Genomic DNA, 19732 nt, shown 5'->3' with positions numbered 1-19732 from the left:
TTGCTTTTAAAGGTCTTTAAAGGTTAGCAAAAGTCTTAGCGAGAGCATTACATACAAGTTACCTTCATTCTTCCTTGATTTCACCAGTGTTACTTTGGTGGGTTTTGCAGGCTGACTTGAAGTAACCGACCTTCTGTCTGATCGTGGCGATAGGCTTCTCTCTCTGCTAGCACTCCGATCTCTTACCCAGCTCTTTTCGTGCCTTCTGTTGGCACTTAGACCACTACGGCTGCTTCTTGGATCACGTATCTCTTCATCATAGCTATCATCCTCATTTTCAGACACTGGTTCAGGTTCTGGTCGAGCCACTGGAATCTGAATTTTCTTCATCCTTCGGATAGTCTACAACCAAACACTAGATATCAGCCTCTGGCTGTGTAACGCTAATGGTGTTACTGAATGTCAGAAGCCAAGCCAATCCCAAAATTCACAAGAAAACACACAGATGTATTTATGAATGCCCTGACTTCTTGCATCCTCACTCTAAAATTCTATCCAATCAATACAGATTACTAGAAACTTGTTTGAGTGGTATGTTTTACAGTTGTTTTAGTTCTTTTTTGCTTCCAAAAAAGTGGCAAAAGGATAAACAAATGTAAACATTACAATAATACATAACACAATATTTGTGTTCAGAGCTGCACATTTGAATATTCTCTTTGCTTAAACCCACAGATCAGTTACTGGAACTGCTAAAAAACTTCCTTTTCCTAACATATAACCTACTATACACTCAGTATGTTACTGACAGTAATTCTCCTCAACTTTGAAGCCTCCCAAAGCAGTATTTAGGCAAGCCACAGAGTAAGGGAAATATTTCCACTGAAAGTTCAAAGTTGGTTTGCACTAACATAGTCAGCTGTTTCCAGAAAAAGCCCCAAGCCTGTTTAGAGGCTTATTCACTATGTATTCAGAACTGAACCAAGTTATACCATAAAGTTTTCATTAACTGCTTTTTCTCTACATAAATCTCTACACCAAGTACTTAAAGATGCTGAAAGCCCTGCACAGCTCACATTTTGGTTTGTGCAAGCTTTAAAAAATTGCTAAATCTACAAATACGAAATATGACACACTTTTTTGCAAGTGTATTAAAAGCAGAAGAGCACTAGAAATCTGTCAGCACAAAAGCTTTTCTACAAGCCCAGGAAGTCTGTTTTCCTGAATTAAGAAATTGTTAGAAATTGTGCATTTCTGTTTAATTTTTTGTAACAATCTCAAACTTCTACAGAATGCCAGATTACTACCCTTTTGTGATGACCTGTATGCTTTGCAAAGTTCAAAAGTGAACCACTTTGAATACGCCTACAAAATTATAGGAATTAAGGTAATTATACTTTATGTCAGCAAAGTGTTTACAGAACATAAAAAGAACTATGTTAGTGCCTGAACTGTGGGTAAAGTCCTTCAGCATACACAAGCCTTTGAAAAACTTGCTAAGAGTGCTTTTGGCAAACTGAGAACTTTACCATGAGGAAAAGGAGTCTGAAATATCCAGTGCCACACTACCTAAATATAATAATTTACATTTTAAAAAAATAAATAAATAAAATTTGAGTGACCCACATGATAAACACTTATTGATCATCACTTAAAACGTGCAGCACCACACAGGTATTATTCTGGTACATCATGCACCTATTTCATAGCAGACAGTACACCATTTCACTTCTGCTCTATAACTACAAAATTTAAGTAAGCTTAAAACTTTGAGACATTCACTTACAATTTTGGCATTCTTCCCACTTTTCCTCAGCTGCTGAACAGCAAATGCATGCTCGACGTTATCCATTGAAACTCCATTAACCATTGCAACACGGTCATTTTCTCTAAATGAAAAACATCACAATGCACAAAATAAATACTTGATGCTAAGGGGAAAATAAGTCTGGTCAATGACACTCATTCCCCCTAACTGTATTATAGACCTACTATACAAACAGTTACAGATAAGTATCTTGAGAGCAAAACAATCAGGGAGCTTAGCTACCACTAATGGAGATGAACGTCCCCCAAATCAGAATCCAGGTGTAGTTTGGCACTTACTGCAGCAGTCCTTCTGCTGGGCCTCCTTTCAGCACATCAGAAATAACTATTGATGTCTCACCACTCTGAAAGTGAGGATTATCTCTTCCTCCAGATATTGCAATACCAAAACCAAATCCAGGGGCCTATAACATAACCGAAGAAATATTTTTACTTTCTAATATTTACATGGTCAAAATTCACATTCCTCTATCAAACACAGAAAGGTCCTATGGGACGAACAAAACTTATTGTAAGAAAGAAGGATCAGCGAACCATGCCATGCGATTCAAGAACAGGAGAGAGATTAAAAATAAACACTTTTAGGAGGCATAGAGTTTCAGCCTAACTATCCAATCTCTCCCTAAAGCAAAAGATTAGAGTCAGTTACATTTTTATGGTCTCGGCTTCAGGTGGTCATCAGCAAGACCTCAATCTTAAGTAAGCACAACATACCATACCACAGTACCAAGATATTGATTCAAACCCATATCACTTCCTGCAACACTTTCTTTGAGGTTTCACAGTATGGCGTTTACCCAGCTTGACCTCACTTAGCTCGGGAACCAACAGGATCACAGCACACAGTAGTATGACTGCAGGCTCAGTTCTTATGGAATAATACCAAGATCACTTGTACCATTAAATACATCAAAACCTTGTCAGCACTTGCAAATCATCTGCATCTTAACAAAAGTAATTTGCTTCAATCTTTTCCCTCTAGGGTGACCTGCCACTACAGCAAGGTCAATGCCTCTGAAAAGTTATTCCTGTTAGTTATTTCAGGATCAAGAATGATGCTTACATTTCTGCCTGGAAGCAGTGAGGGTGGGAAATAAACTTTCTAAATGTAACTGATTTGCAAACTACCTAGTTTCCCCATCATTGCCGAGAAAAGAGTCAGAAGGATATTACCACTTAAATGCCGTTATTTTGCTCAAGAATTTACTTTGAAGTTTTCGACTATGCATGGTACAGTCACTGGTGGAAAAGATTGTTTCAGTCAACTCCTCCTATTTCACACAGCATACACTCCATGCTGGCAGACCTACTCCTTTCTTTTTCAGACTTTGACAAACATGACCAGCTTTAGTAATGAGTTTCATAACCTTAAAGTGATGGCAGAAACTACATGGCAGTCTGCACCTGGCTGCAAAACACATGATTTTCATTCCCATTTCCCCAAAATAGAGGTCATAAATAGTTGATCCAGATTTAGCCTGTAAGCAGTAAATAAATAGGACCATATAGTATTAAAACAAAGGTTTGGAGATTCACTGTTCAGAAATCGATCTCAACAGTTAGCAAACACTGTTGGCAGGTATGAAGAACCTAAGCTGGTCTAACAAGTCGGGGGGAGGGGGAGGCGGAGCGGGGAGGAGTACACCTTACTGCTTCTGCATTCATTTTAATTCATTAGAGGAAGACTGGACATCTTTTCAATATGCAGTCCATCCAGATCAACCAGAAATCATGGCTGGGATTCAAGAATTACTAAATGAAACCCTGTGCCATGCAGGAGGACAGTCTGAAGGACCATAGTGCCTACTCACGACCAGAGCTGAGGTTTTTATTCAGTTTTATTTTCTAAATAGTAAACCAAGAGAATATATAATAGGCTATGAAAATACGTAACAAAAACCTCTTTCAAAACAGTAATATTTCCCCTTTCTCATGCCACTGCTGCTTCTTTGAGTATTCCATTACACTCATATATACTTGGCTGGGGAAGGAAAGGAAGAAGACAAAGACACTTATGTCAAAATTCATTAAATGTTCTCTATCTTTCCTTACACCATAAACAAAAAAATTCTCATAGTTCTCCACTCATGACAAGAAACACAATCATCAGGCCAGCAGAGATGCAGATACTCACAGTGAACCTTATTTTGCTGCTTGCCATTCTATTTTTTGGGCAGAACTGCAAACCAGATCACCACTACTAAGACAACCAGTTCTACATTTTCATGTTGTTCCTTTCAAGAAGACTTGAAACACTGCAATCTCATATGCACACAGCAATCTGACAACCACTAGTCAAATGCTTTCTAATAACATAAATCAAAGTCTTAAGAAATACTCTATATTAGAAAGTATAAGTGAAACACCGAATCCTTTTTGGAATTTAAGACTTTAAATAATCTGCCAGTGAACCTCAGCCTACTACTTTTCATTTTATCCTGCTGCCTACCATCATCTTAAGAGACAAACAATAAAATGAACTACTCTCAGAAAACTGAACCTAGCTCCTAGACATGTCTGGAAATAGCAAGATGATCACTACAGATTATACAAGATATAAACATGTATCTTAACTAAAATAACTTACTTTTTTTTTTTTTTTTTAAATCTTCCACATCACAAATTCACCTCTTAGATATTGTAGTGACAACACAAACACCACCCCCCACACAAAAAAACCACACACCACACAAACAAAAACACCCCCAAAATGTACTGTTTTGCTTTCCCACAGTACGGCAGCATGGGAGGAGCAGAAAGGTTCTTCAGGAGAAGGAGACACATCTAACACAGACACACAAAACTTTAGTTCCAAGTTAGAAGAAATCCACATAAAGTGCATGGTTCCTCCTTAAGTCTTTTACAGTTAAGTATATAAAAGCAGAAGATGTCTCAATAAAACATAAACTGTAGCTACCTGATAAGCTTTAGCTGAACTTGACAGTGGCTCAATCTCTTACAAGCTAAGTAGCAGTCTAGGAAGTTGCAAAGATAGTAAAGAAAGGGAACAAAACTCTTGGTTAGAAGTTCATGCCCCTTCTCCAAAAAATTTTCTAGTAAGACTTTTGCACAATAGTACTGGAACTCACCAAGTACTGTGTTAAATCACAACAGAGACTACTACTGTGCTCTATTCCAGACTCTCTGAGATACCCGCAACAGATGTATAAAAAAAAAACACCCTGATGTTTGAACTATCAAAGTGCCTCCACTGACATGGATATATACTGCAACTACTGCGATTACGTATGCTCCTTCCCAAATTTGTAATGACATCTCTGGAAAGTAAAGGCCATAGAAAGAAACCCTTCAGAAGAAGTGAGTAAAGCTGCATTTTTCAACAAGAACTCCCAATGTAAAACACTCTCTTCTCTTCTGCAAGGCTCATCTTTCAAAGGTATATACCATACTAACCCCTTTTTAAAGGGTCATTACAGGATCCAAACACATTCAAAAAAACCCAACACATATATCTCCTGAAGGTATTTAACAACACTTGAACTGCCATTAACTGATTTAGAGATCAGTGACTACTCCCTGTAACAATGCAGAAGAATTTTAAGATGTCTAATCTTAAAAAAAAAAAAAAAAAAAAGCTCAGCAGTTAATTATACAGCTAGAATACCTTATATAGTATCTGCTACTGTGGCTTTTTTGGTTTTATTTCAGAAATAAATTGCATACAAATGATAACTGGTCTTCTAAAATCTGATGAGTACTACCTAAACTGCTTTTTGTTTTTACTGTTTTCGCCACCTTTATGGAGCCCATGAAGAGTTAAAGGAATCCTACTCCGCCATAGACAGAAGCAATGGAGTTACAGTAGAGAACAGCACAGGCTTAAAACAAAGTAAAAATGTCAGTGCTGGAATTACTTACAGGACAAAGATAAGTCTCAAAACAGGAATAAATATAGTTAGGAATATTCTATGAAACTTTGCTAACACTCACAGAGCACCTAACAAACCACTTGCATTCCCCCCCTATTTTTAAGGCTGTTCATTCCAATAGATGTTAGTGGTCCTTACTCATTAAGTAGTTTTGATCAAACACCATGAAAGATACCCTGGTTCCTACGTAGTTTCTTTGGGACACTTGGAGGGACAACAGGTCTGTTTGCCATTATGAAGAGACAAGAGTTGATCTAGACTGACACCAATTCTGGACTTCTCTGCCTTTCCCAGGGGGACTTACTAAGGGTTTAGACAAATTTATACTGGACGTCTATCTCCCAATTACTTGACTAACTCCATTTCTGAAAGCAAATACTGACAGGATGTACAAAAATGTTTGGTGAAAGAGCTTTGCAGGCATACCAATAAAACAAGAAACCCGTAATGTGAAGCCTGACTTGCATCTATCCCATAGAAATTCAGCACATGTTAAATATCTTAATTCCATCATACACAGCCCTCTTACTGCCTTCAGCTAAGCCAAAAATCTGAGGGACATTTTAGTGTGCCTCACTACAGAAAGCGAGTTCCATTCTTCAGAATGTTCTTTGTGTGGCTGACAGTAGATGGTCTACAGCAGTTCTGTAGCTCAGCCAAGTGGAGCAGATAAACTCACACAAAAAATATTCCACAACCACTCAGAGTGGCATTTTAAGTCTATTCCAATTCTGTAGCTTCTAGATATCTTTGAAGATAACTGAGATCTGGATGCATTTCGCTCCTTCCAACTAAAGTAGAGGAACCTCATTTACTCGATACCTAATACTACAAGAATATCACCAAAAAAAAAAAAAAAAAAAAAAAAAAAAAAGGCAGCAAAATCAAAAACCCCACAAACAAATCTGCAGTTGCTCTCCTAAATTCTCTTCCCAGTGCTAAGGATGAATTCTAAGCACCAGTTTGCTTAACATTAGTATAAGAGTTCTGGTTTTATCTGGCAGATGGAAAACATTCATTGTTTGGTTTTAATGGGCTAAATTAATACTATCAAATTATTAACAGTACATGCATCAGTTTTCAGCATCCAAATGAAAGATATTTACTCAAATAACAAAACAGTTAAACCAGTACAGTTGGCAGAAGTTTGGCACATGAAGTATCAAAATCAAAACCATAATCAAATTACACTTTTCCCTTCTATACTATACAAGGACATCTGACTATGTGCAACCAAAGACATGGTTTCTAGTTCTTATCTATTATTTCACAATTTGTTTGTGGTAACACCATATTGCAGCATTTCATTATTCCTTTGCTCACTGACTGAACACGGTATTTTCAGGTTTCACTGAAGTTACTGTTTTTAAGTGTAAGACAGTACTGATTTAATCAGTAATATAAGCAAAAAATTTTCAGTTTACAGAGGCTCCAGGGATGACTGTACAGCTTCAAGAAGAAAACATGAAAAGCAATTACGTACAGAAATAATACTTCTTGCGCAAGAACTTGTTGACCTAAAAATTGTTGGAAGCTTGAGGAGTAGCCTAGATAACTATGACTACACATTTTTGGTTTTACTCATACTTTTCTTTCTACATGTGGTTGCAGTTAAAGACAGGGTACTTTGTCAGAGAGCCTTCTGGTCAAGCTGAGCATAACCACTCTCTTCTTAAGAGGGCAGCTTCTACATGACTATTTTGAATCAACAACATTAAACTCTATAGAATCAATAGCAAGGCTTCTCTTAAGCAACTCACTCCTTACTGCCTCTCTTGTACAGCTTCACAATAGCTACATCAGAAATCAATTGGATAAGAGTAACTCAATTAAGGGAAGAGTCGATCTAAATGTAAAAGCTGTCTTCCTATTCAGTACACATTCCTTTGTCAAAGGTGCACATTCTGACCACCCAAACCTGCTATTTTCCATCACTAATTTAAAAAAGGGGCAAGAAAATAAGGCAATTTTTAACACATTTATTTATACTTAACTACACTGTTTTATGCCCCTGCAAATAAAGTTTTAAAACATTTAGGTATAAATTACAGAACAATCATTAATGAACACTTAGATTTCTAACTATTTTCAGTTACATACAGAAGTAATCTAAAGCTTTGTTTCCAACATGGTTATTTGTCGGCAGACTGATCTCCAAAATCCAACGAAGAAATGGAGTACTATCAAATGGAACTTTTACAACACTTCTAAATTTAAACAAAGAAATATGACAGTTTCCTTTTCTTTTACTTCCTGACACCTGGCTTTTTCCTATTGTTTTCAAAAACTACCAGTATCCTGGATTAGGCAGACACAACTGATTGTATGAACTTACCCTGTGAAGAGTCACTGTGTGTTGTTCCCATATAGCCGTTTCTTCCATTGTTGTGCTCTAACGAGAAAAAAGAACCCAAAGATTAGACTCACTGTCAACAGCTATACTAAAAGACTGTGTAAAGCCACAAACAGAAACTTACACTCAAAAGTAGCATGAATATTCATATTGAATAGCTACAGAGAAGTAGGGCTAGCTCATTTGTTACACATTTCCTGTCTTTGTATGTCACATCTGAACTTCCCGTGCTCCCAGGGAAGCGGGGTGAGGGTAATAATAAGCAAAATAGATTTCTAACCATTATATATTTCAGAACTTGAAGTTATAAAGAAGCTTAAAGGGAAGGACTATAAGAACAATTTGTGATGTAGGCTCTCTTGCTTGCTCATTAAGTGAATTAAGTAAATGAAGCTGGTCCAAGGCCCACTTTCAGTTTTCCACTGTGATCAGTTGTATTTATATTCTAACTTATATACTTCGTATTTTTGTGAACATACTCTTTTTGCATGTTCTAACTGTACAAAGAATACCACTAATTCACGGACGCCTCGCTACAGTTTGCAGTACATGTGCTACTGTATTATGCACACAGGTCACATTTAACAGACTCCACAGTTTAGAGCAGGCTAATTTCTTTGGTGAACAGTAGCACTGCAGAAATAAACACGGTCCTCTTTAAGGGAACTAAATTAAACAGTAACATTATGACAATATTTACATACCTACATTTCTGCTTCAAAGAGCAGACATTTGCACTACTTAATGTGCCACCACAAGCAAATACTGGAAAGGAGAAGACGGCTTGAAGAAGGAGAAACTAGCAGAGCCAAAGGCTTGAACACAGGCACAAAGGCAGCAGAAAATACAGAGCAAACAATGAAGTCTCCCACTCTAGTACTGTACATTTTCTACCTTTCTAGAGGGAGTTCCCAGTGTTCTGATCCATACCCTCCCCTCTCATAAATAATCAATCCACTAGCTAAAGACCAGGATCAGAACTGAAACATCTCAATCGGAAAAGAACAATGTGGGAGTGTTTTGGTTTTTTAAAATCTACTCTTAATTTGTTTCAGTTACTGTAACTCATCCACTACAAAAAAAGCACTCCTAACTTTTAATCCAGTCCCGTACTGTAACAGAGAACAGCAGCTGGAGTGTTTACTCTCACAATCAATATCCCTGAAATCTTGATCCAATTTTGTAACATCAGAATTTGCAACCAGGTTTAAACAGTGAGTTCTTCTTGTGACCCCAATGTGCTACATTACTGCTAATTTCTTCTTCAGGATTTGCTTCTCCTGGAAGTGTTGATGCAACTTAATTGGGATATATTTCATTCAAGCAGCTTTTATTCCCCTCTATTCAACACCAAATGTTACTCCTTTGCATTTCAAATTGATTCAACTCTACCCCAGAATTAGGTTATTTCTCTCCAGCTTTTTAGAAGTAGACCAAATATATATTAAAACAGTAATGATTTACACAGAGCCATCTCTGAAACAAAACAATGTTTTGCTTGCTAAAAACAGTTAATGAATACTGATTTTCTTCCCTATTTCTGATGCTCTCATTCTGTCTTTTTTTTGGCAAGAGCTTCTTAGGCTGAACATCTAGTCAACAAGTGAAGAATTATCTCTGCAAGTAAACTTCTAAAAGAAAAAGCTCTAAGTAGCTCCTGCTCAGAAAAATCAACATGAATCCAGAAGACTGCAAAAATTGCAGTTCACATTTTAATTGAAATATGCTGCCTCATTTCTATCTGCGATTATCAACAAGTTAACCTGTCTGGCTCATTTATTGCATTTGTCCTGGCAATGCCACCCAGGTACAACACTCCAGCAGCAGTTGGAGGCACACTTGCACAGCACAGTTTTGGGCTACTTGGCTAACGAAGTACCAGATTTCAATGGCTCCAAGTTCTTGTGCCTCACTGTTGACTCAGTACACAGGGCACGGTGCAAACACACCAACTGGTCCTGGGTATGGCAAAGCCTGATAAAACAGTTTAACCAGCTAAGCACTGCTCTCACTGGATCTGGGAGAGCTTGTGATCCCAGAGTTGGAGCAGCGTAAGATAACAAAAACAGCTAAGCAATGACTAAAAAAAAGGAAGTGACCTATGTAATATGCTTCTAAGAACTGAGAAGACTTACCACCTCACAAAACACCAAGACAAACCCCCAAAAACCACTCACATAATCTCTTCCTAAAACTGGACAGGGTGCTCACTGCTCAATCTACTGACCCGGCCTGCCATTTTTAATGGCTTTTCCCTTTCTGCAGAAACTCAAATCTTTCCACTTTCTTTGCTTGTTCTTCTCCATCTTCTTGTTCATACTATCTCCTCCACTCATCTATTGCTATTACCTCCCCTAGATTTTTACTAATACATTCATTTCAAATTCAGAAGACTTGGAAACTTCAAATGTCCATTAGCTAAACAGACAACCATGGTGAGTCGCATGCCCAAACATACTAATCAAGAACAGTGAAAACAGTTCAAAAGCAGCCTGAGGTAAGTTGTTGGTTTTGACACAAACTGCTTATGTTAGCTTTTTGCCTGCAAAGAATTGCATCACTCACAAGACTGAAAGTTTGATCAAGACATGTGAAGGTACTGATCCTGCTAAGTATTAACAACCGAGGCAGAGGAACTAGCTTGTGCCACCATCAGCTGAGGTCCCTGCTGTGGTGCTGTTCTTAGACCATGCTTACAAAGTGCTCTATTTTTCATGCAACATTTGACTTTCAGGAATCTTGAAAGGACTTAATTCCAAAGTCTCTAGAAATGGCAGACAGTGCTTGTAATTAAGGGGTATGGATAGACAGGGTAGGTCTGCAGTGACCAGAGCCCTGCTGATGGCTGGTGCCAAGCTTGCTACCCCAAATAATGTTACCCACCACTGATTTATGGGAAATCAAGGTGACTCAGCAGGAATTGAGAAATACATACAGCCTAACACCTCAGAAACTAGGAATGTATGAGAACACTAAAATGCTACAGTTTAGGATTAGAGTAACTTAACAGAGACCATTAAGTATCTTTGAAATGCAAGTGAACAACTAACAGCACTTGGAACTTTGCAAACTCCAGATACTATTATGTATGGTTCTTCACATGTATAAGAATAAAAATAACAGAAAAAGAATAACGGTATCCTGACTTCAGTGTTGGAAAAAGATTTATTTTATGTTTCTGCTTTATTAAGAGTTTTCTTAAGCTCATGTTAAACACCATTATACAGACAATTTGTAGCATTCTCAGCTCTGTATATGCAAGTGGATGTGTCTGTAGGTTGTTTCTTGGTTTTGTTTTCTCACTAAGGACAGCGAGATTAGTACATTTGCAGAGAAAATCATATTTACTTAGAATAGGCAGATTTTCAGGTCTTCCTCTGGCCAACACAAGAATAATGTACCACGGAAAACAATAAAGTACTTTTAGTATCTTTACAAACCTGATTTTGCAGATCAGCACTGACAGCTGTCCTGCAGACAATAAAATGAAGCAACTACTTCTGCTACCTCAGGGGGCATATTGTTTCTATTCTTCACAAAATACAATAGAGAGGAAAGCTATTTGTGACAGATCCAAGTCCCTACTCTAACCCTTTCAACCACAGCAAGCAAGCTACAAAAAACTGAACCATCAGATCACAAACTTAACTACATAAAGAACACTACCTCTGCTCCAAGCTTGCAACTTCACGTTGCAGTTTTTGCGTACACCTTATTTGCAATAAAATGCTGATGTCTAAAAACATTCCTATTTGTCCTGATAAAAATCACAACACCCTTGAGAAACAGCTTTCTTATTCAAGATACGAAAAAAAGATAAAGTAGAACTGGTAATGGGCTGTATCAAAAGAAGGAAATAAGTTTAGATTTAGTATTCGTCTCTTCAGAAGGACACACCAGACATTCATATGCCTTATTTATCTTGCTGTATTTCTATTTGGCTTCTACAATTAATTCTCAATTATTCTTTGGAAGCCCACACCAGCAGTGGGATGCTACTGAACTTCAAAGTTTTACAAGTTAAAATGCAGAATCAATATACTTGTATTGCACTTGTGGGAAGAAGAATTAAAAGTGCTTACTGCAAAAACTAGTATTTGTAACTGTCACAGAATTTCTGCAGGTTTGTTGGGTATCTTGAGGATGGTATTTATCATTCACTTAAAAATAAATAAATAAATAAATAAATAAAAAGTCAATATCCAAAACAAACAGCTTCCTGAGGAAGTTCAGAAAAGAAAACAAATCCTCCTCTGCCAGCCCAGAGCAGGGAACAAAAAGGCAGTTCCCCCCCCCCCAGCATCCTTCAGCACTCAGTTGGAGCAGTGTGTTGTTTCCAACACCAACCAGGAAGACTTCCTACAGATACTCCCCTTTTTCATTGCCTAGTTAAACTACAGACACCTTAAATCCCAACAGTTTCCTTCCAACTGTCTTATAACAAAAGCTTTCAGCTGACTGAAAATAAAAAAACCTAATTTTTTAACAGCTGTTCCCCTGCAATTAGTGCAATGAAGACAGAATCCTACTATAAGATTGATTTTATCAACTGAAATGAGACCTTTATCTTACATGGTTTTTACACAATATATGCAATGCACCACATTTACAGAGTGCCTTAGAGATATCTGAGCTATTTCAAATACTGGAAGCCAACTACTAGAGCAAGTGTAGGAAAAGAGGAGGGTACTCTGACGCGGGATAAACACAGCAACATGCACACTGCTAAAGCTGGGCATTTGCATTCAGAACTGTGGTATCTCTGTACTAGACTTTGCAAGCAAGCTATATCCTTGGTTTTTACATAATCATCTCCCTTTACAAGGAGGAAAGACTGTTACCCTGAATGTATTTTTGAGAAAAGATAGACTCAAGAGAGATCGGACAGAACAGCTCAGCGACTGCTGCAGAGACAAACAACATGCACCTGATGCTATTTCATTATCCTTTTTACACACCAATGCTAAGTGGGGCAGAAACACCCACTAAAGCATCTTGTTGTGAGATCTTTATTATTAAAAAAAAAAATAAAAATAAAACAAACAAAAAAAACCCAACAAAAAACCCAAAAACCAAACCCACCAAAAAAAAACCCCAAAAAAAACCCACAAAAAAAAACAAAAAAAAACCAAAACAAAAAAAGCACACAACACACCAAACAAAAAAACCACACACAAAAAACAAAAAAAACCAAAAAACAAACCAAAAAACAAAACAAACAAAAAAAAACCCACCAAAAAAAAAACCCAAAAACACCCCACACCAACAAAACCCCCACAAAACTCATTCAATCACTGAAACTGAGAAACCAGTCATCACTTTCACCTTCTGTCTGAATGTAGATCCATGGAAGCAACATCAACCATCTATTTTGGATACGGAAATACTAACCTTATTCCCTCAAATAGATGTACTAAACACCTAAAAGCAATGCAGTGTACATAACTTTTTTTTTTTCCTTTTTCACACACTGCACAGGTCCCAGGCTCCAGCCAAGAGTTCCACTCCTCCCAAAAAAACGTCAACACCAACCAACGAAAACTAACAAAACATACAGAATTCTCAACACTTATTTTGATCAATCTAGAAGCAGAAAGTCTCTACTAGAATAGTACATACCTACTGCTTGGACAACATAAATCAGTTTTACATCAGAAATAACCTTGAGAAGAAAAAACAGGACTAAATTTTTACATATATATGCGCGCATATTTTCAATAATATGCTAGGCTGTTTCACCATTCTGCTCAATTCTCCCTATGCTTCCAGAACCACATGAAACTCCATGAAATATTAGCTTACTAAATACAATTTCCACTGCTTCCTGCTCTCAGATTCCTAAGATTACTTGCTGTATTTTCAACACAAATACCACATATATATATATATAAAAATGTCCCTTCTGCTAGTTTTCCTGAAGAATTTTTGTGCAAGACATTTTTGCTCAGACATTCTTGCTCTGATTTCTGGGCAACATTCTCTTCAGACTGAAAAAAAGAATAGCCAACTTCTTTTTTAGCAAGACTTACTTTTCCAGAATGGTCTCTGAAGTCCAAGCCTCACACATCACAGACAGCTCTCTGATCTCCTGGCATCATTAAATCTCTTTGTTGGTTTTGCTATCGCTCAATATAAAAAGCAGCAGACCCTCCTTCCAAAAAAACCCCGAACAAGAACAGAATGCAGAACAGAATGGGGAGATATTACATTTTAGTGAAATAATTAAATACTGAAATATAGATCCAGTTAAATCTGAGTATTTATAGAAGTGTTTATGATACAGTACTGAATACCATTATCCCTGAACTGCAGAAGGCTGACACTTGAGAGTAAGTGACAAATATAAATATGGCAAAACATACCAGAATTTAAGACCCAAATACATATACATCTCAAATGATCTTAGATCAAGTTACTTCGGATGAAGAGTATCACTCACACCATGGTAACAGTATCAGCCATCAGCTAAGCAAAGCTTATGAGTGTCATGATCTCTATGGCGTGGGAAAACTGTACTTGAGAATTTGGGATCCTTGTCTGTTTTGCTTCTTTCCATTTTGCTTTCCAGCTGGCAGTGAAATCATGCAGGATCACAAACTCCAAGCGCTGGCAAGCAGTATTTCACAGGTCACTACTCAAGGCCGGTATGCTAGCAAAACAGAATTGAAAGGCTAAACAGCAAAGTGGCAAGCCATGTGTGTCCATGTTCATCATCATCCCATCCACCCACCCCCCCCAGCAAAGCTGCCAAAAGGAAGCACACATAGCTTGCACTTTGCTTTTTGCTTTACTTTGGTTTAAGTCTTTTCTCTATCACACTGTCCTAGGTCAGTATTATCAGGACTTAGAGATTCTGAAATTAGACTATAGGTTTTAATATGTAATTGAAAGTATTTATCTTCTCTTTTTTTAAACATCAACTTTAGCTCAGACTTTTTTTAAATGATTCCACAAAAAAAGAGCTTTAAGAAACTAAATGTAATATTTTAATTCTTTAAATCTCAGGGTGCAACTTGAAAAGCACTTATTTTAGCACAAGTAACTGCTTAAGCAGCACATGTTACCTTCCTATTAGTTTCCACCCTCAAAAATACCCTTCTCCCTCATACTATGCTTGTGCATGTTACACTTATGTATGTGGTCCTTTCTACACGTATCCATTCCCCATCAGTTCATCTGAACCCCACTGACAGCTGCTGCTAGTAACAGTTTGCAAGCCAGCCCTGCTAACATAAAAGCTCAAACTCCGACCTCACATCAGAGTAAAATAACCTATAGAGAAGCATACAAGTGGAGTTCATTAAGCACACACAGCTGTGATCACAATTTCACAGCAACTGACAACTTGGAATGGCAAATTCCAATTATGTATTAGCTGCCTGGTTGCTTTGTTTCAAAACCACAGGGGTGATCAAATGGTGGGTCAGGCTGGCCACGGAGGCTGTGAAATTTCCATCCTTGGAGGTGTCTAAGACTCAACTAGACAAGATCCCAAGCAACCTGCTGTTGCTGAACCTACTTTGAGCATGGGGCTGGAGTAGATGATCTCCACAACTCCCTTCTGATCTTGCTGTTCTGCGATTATTCTATAAACTAGATTTAGTGAGAACTGCTTTGAGCAGAAGGCTGGGCTAGCTGATCTCTGGAGTCTCAGCTTTAAATCCATGATTCTATGCAAGTCATTTCCAGCCCATTCCTGAAACCAAACCCAATCATCCAACTGCAGCCATGGTCTCCATCCCTGCTTTTAGGTGCAGCTTGGTGTTTATCACCTCGTTAAGAACATTAGTTGGAGTTCTCTCTGGTTTTTTCCCCCTTAGTGGTGGTGAAGAGTAGCACAGCATCAGTGCCACATGAAGCATAATTATACTGTACTAGTTTTATATAAGAAACGTGATGTACCTGACCAATGCTTTTAAAGCCAAAACGCACACAAGTGTAAGATACAGCCACCAAAAAATTACCAACATGAACAGCAGCAATCAAAGCTTCCAAGCACCTCACTAAATCAGAATGCCTCTTACCTTGTTTCTAATCAAGAACAAGCACTGCACCTTATCACTTTTAGATCATTATATGCTAAAGATCTGTCAAACAAGAGCCACAGGATAGGCAAACAGTATCCCACTAGGACAGAGCAGGATTGATCTTCCCCAAGATAGGACTCAAAGCTTTTAAGTATCAATCAGTCCAAATACACTTTTAAGAGCCTTGCATGACAGCTAAATACAGATGCAGAATTAATGGCCTTGCCATCTTCCAGCTTGACAAGAAACAAAAGCACACATAGGTTACTGTCTCCTTAAAATGTTTGGTGTGTTAGGGTTTTGGGATTTTTTTTTTGTTTGGGTTTTGTAGGAGGTTGTTTGTTTGTTTGCTTTTGTAGGGTTTTTATTTCATTTCAGGTTTTTTTTTAGTGTGTCTGAAAGGATTATTCAGCTACCACCAAGCAAAACATTCCTGAACTTTCTTATCCAGGCAAGAACAGGAAGCGGAGAAAACATGTTTCCTCAGCAAAAAGGACAATCCCCATCCTACTAAGAATGCCTAGCTTTCTATTACTTTACCATGAAATGGAGTACTTTACCTCACTTTCCAAAACATATACCTTGAGGAACGGCAAGAGGTATCTGTTTAAGAAGGCACAATCTAGTATGCTTTGACATTTTACTTCAAAATAATTAGTCTCCCTATTTATATGCACAACATGAGTCTACTCCAGGATTTTCTTCCTGAAAAACTTCCTTTCTAAAGCTAACACGTTAACTAAGTGATGAAGAAAAAAAAACCAGCATGCTACAATTGCCCTTGCACCCAGTTACAAAACTGAATAATATAGCACTGACAGAACTCAAACCAGGCAACATTTTAGCTTGAAGATGTAGAATGAAAAAAAACCAAAACCAACATATAAAGAAATATCAGTCAATACTACCAGTATTTAAATTCTGAACAATACAGCACAGGAGAAGAGAGGAGACAAGAGTCCTTTCCTTTTTTATACCAAGCCATTACACTGCATTCAGTAGTTCACAGACTTACAGATGAACTCCCAAATCCCAAGGAGCATATTCCAACAGCTCATTTAACTGTTTCATCTTCATCAGTCCTTTGCACCCTTTTGTTTTGTGTCTATGTAATATAAATTGATTAAAATCATCTACTACTACTAAGAAAAAAATGAGGTGATTGTTAAAGTTCAGTTTCAAATGAGTGCTGGAAAGGAGTGAATGGGGTCCAGGAAAAAAGATGGGTTGTTTCAGTAGTTGTGTGAACCAACTAAGCAGGCATCCAACAGTGTTGCAGAGGCAAGACGTAGCAGCCAGAAGACTTTAAGCAAACTTTGTCAGAATGAGTATATGCCATAAACCAGCTTTTTTTAAAAAACAGCAGCCTTCAAGCTGCTGCTTGACAATACAAAGGGTTAAGGAAAAAGCAAAAGCCTAAGCTTGAGGCTACTCTCATCCTCAGGGCAGAGTATCTCTTACTTGCAAAGCTGCTCTGAACTGAATCAAAAAATCAGTCTGGCATTGGTGATGGCTTTTGTGAGGTCGAAAAGGAGCAGGCAAGAAAAGAAGCTAACAAACAGAAGTCTTCTCTGGTGGGTTACATTGACTATGAATGTAGAAGCATCACCCATATAACCACATATGCAATTACTTTCATAGCCCTAGCTGCTTTGTAATGTGTAACAAACAACAGCATATTCAGAGCCAGTCACAGAGTGGAATTTTTTTTATCTAAGCTTAATCCTGGCTATAAGATATTTGAAGGATATGGATGTTTCTTTTCAGAAAGCAAAAGAAGATTCACTGTTACCCAAGCAAGACTTACAAACATGTTTTATGGAACACATGCATGTTTCTCTACCTTCCAATTTATTATCCTTTAAGTAATCTGCTTCCTTCTCTTCAGAAGTCATGGCCACTAACAAGCATTAAAGCAAACGACATCAGCTCCAGAAGAATCAGCAAGCAAGGAAGAACCAGTAAGACATTTCCACACTTCTCTCCCTTCCCTTAAAAGGACACACAGCACCAACAGGAATGCCCCTGCCACCCAAAACAAACCAGAAACATCTTTTTATTTCCATTGTAAACTCATCATCTTCTTAAAAAGCAGCGATGAAACTCCGCTGATCAGCCAAGGAAATAAAAACAGGCCTGAGATACCGCCAGCACCAACAGCTGCCCTGATTACAATCCTCCGATGTCCTACTTCAACAATCCCACCACTGCCTTTCTCTGTACTAGTGGTTCACAACCTTTGTCAATTTGCAGACCTCTTAAGAAGTTGGATGCAAATCATCATATATTAAATTTAAGCTAAAAAAGCAGGTTTTTTTTTAAAAACAGTGTGCCCTGGGGTTTCGGGTTTTCTCTTTTGTAGACTGCATCCCTACCCCCACACCAAATAAGTATGAACTCCTATGAATCCTAGGCTGAAGAAGTACTCTGGCCATTTCTCACTGAGTCAGGAGACAACACCCAGTCTCCTTCCCTCCCCTTCTGAAGCCAGGGTAAAAGAGACACCGGCTACAGTCACTAGAACAAAATGACAGAGTAATTACTGGACAAGAGGCTTTACACAGACTTTAAATTAAACTCTGCAGGTATTCAGATTTACATAACCATCATGCTTTTTCCCATTCCACCCAAGAGACACACAGCTACAATTCTTCCTTTCCTGTCTGCACACCAAAGCAGAGGAAGAGACAAGGGAATTAACAGAGATGCAGAAGAGCATTAACCATTAACCAGATCAGAACTCCCTCAGCAGCATGTTGCGTTTATGCATACAAAACAAAACGGTGCACTTCAAAACCAATAAAACACCCTCTTCTCATGAAGAGCCATTTAGTAGACTTAAAATTATCTGATCATTGTGGGTAAACTATAATTGAATTCTTATGTAAAACTTAGTATCAAATTTAGAAACCTTTATAAAGAATTGCCAAAAATTACCATCTTCCAGATCAAATAGCTTTAAGGCCATTCTTCTGCAGTTTAAACTTCACCTGCTTCCCCAATTAAACATTTAAGGTGATAAAGTACAACTAAAAGCACAGTTCCATCAATGGAAAAAAAGCACCACACCCAAAAAGCCAAAGGTTAACCTTAAAAAGGGTCACAAAGCTACGCCTCTATTTACATCAGCAATTAAAAATAAACTCGTTTAAGTGGAACAAACTGCCTCACCAGCAGCTTTAACCACATGACACTAACTTCCCACAATTTCAAGTATATCAAGAACACAGAATTATATTCTTAACCAAAACTGCATCATGTCCATTCATCACCCTTCTGGAATGCACATTCTCAATTAGGTGAGAAAACTATGCAAGCAGAAATTATCTGGCCTATTTTAAAATATGCACCATGCTTCTACCAGAACTGCATCTTCTAACTACCTGAAACTATACTTAAAAACAGATTCTTCACAAACTCAAGTGCAAACTTCTTTTCCCTTTTTGAAAGTTGTTCCCATTGAACTTAGCCTTAAAATCTCCAAGAGTCAACCTGACACTTAACTTTGCAAACTGAAAATCCACTTGTTAACACAACTTTTACCTCACCCCTTTATTACTCCAGCACTCCTTTTGGTACAGAGAGCAGCTCCACTGAATTTCTACATTCTTAATGTAGTCTAAGAAAATAACAAAAGGTTATAAACCAATGGAAGTAGTTTTTGTAAAATTTTATGTCTTTCCCTGTCTGTTACC

At 37.8% G+C, this 19732-nt stretch overlaps 1 protein-coding gene across 8 annotated transcripts in view; it reads right to left on the bottom strand.

Moving 5' to 3' along the window:
- The window catches only part of TJP1 (tight junction protein 1), a 174526-nt gene that overhangs the window by 51806 nt on the left and 102988 nt on the right, over positions 1-19732 (bottom strand). For all 8 annotated transcript variants that reach the window (XR_003993225.1, XM_030497955.1, XM_030497956.1 and 5 more), the window contains 4 exons: positions 7993-8049; positions 2047-2171; positions 1727-1829; positions 63-342 (listed from right to left, as the gene is read on the bottom strand). Coding sequence is in view for 7 of the 8 variants with exons in the window: in XM_030497955.1 (XP_030353815.1) it covers positions 63-342; positions 1727-1829; positions 2047-2171; positions 7993-8049 (565 nt within the window). In the remaining variant the exon portion in view is untranslated. The remainder of the gene's footprint in view (positions 1-62; positions 343-1726; positions 1830-2046; positions 2172-7992; positions 8050-19732) is intronic.

This window comes from Strigops habroptila, chromosome 9 (assembly GCF_004027225.2).
Source record: "Strigops habroptila isolate Jane chromosome 9, bStrHab1.2.pri, whole genome shotgun sequence".
Classification (NCBI taxonomy): domain Eukaryota; kingdom Metazoa; phylum Chordata; class Aves; order Psittaciformes; family Psittacidae; genus Strigops; species Strigops habroptila.
This window is presented reverse-complemented; position numbering and strand designations above follow the sequence as displayed.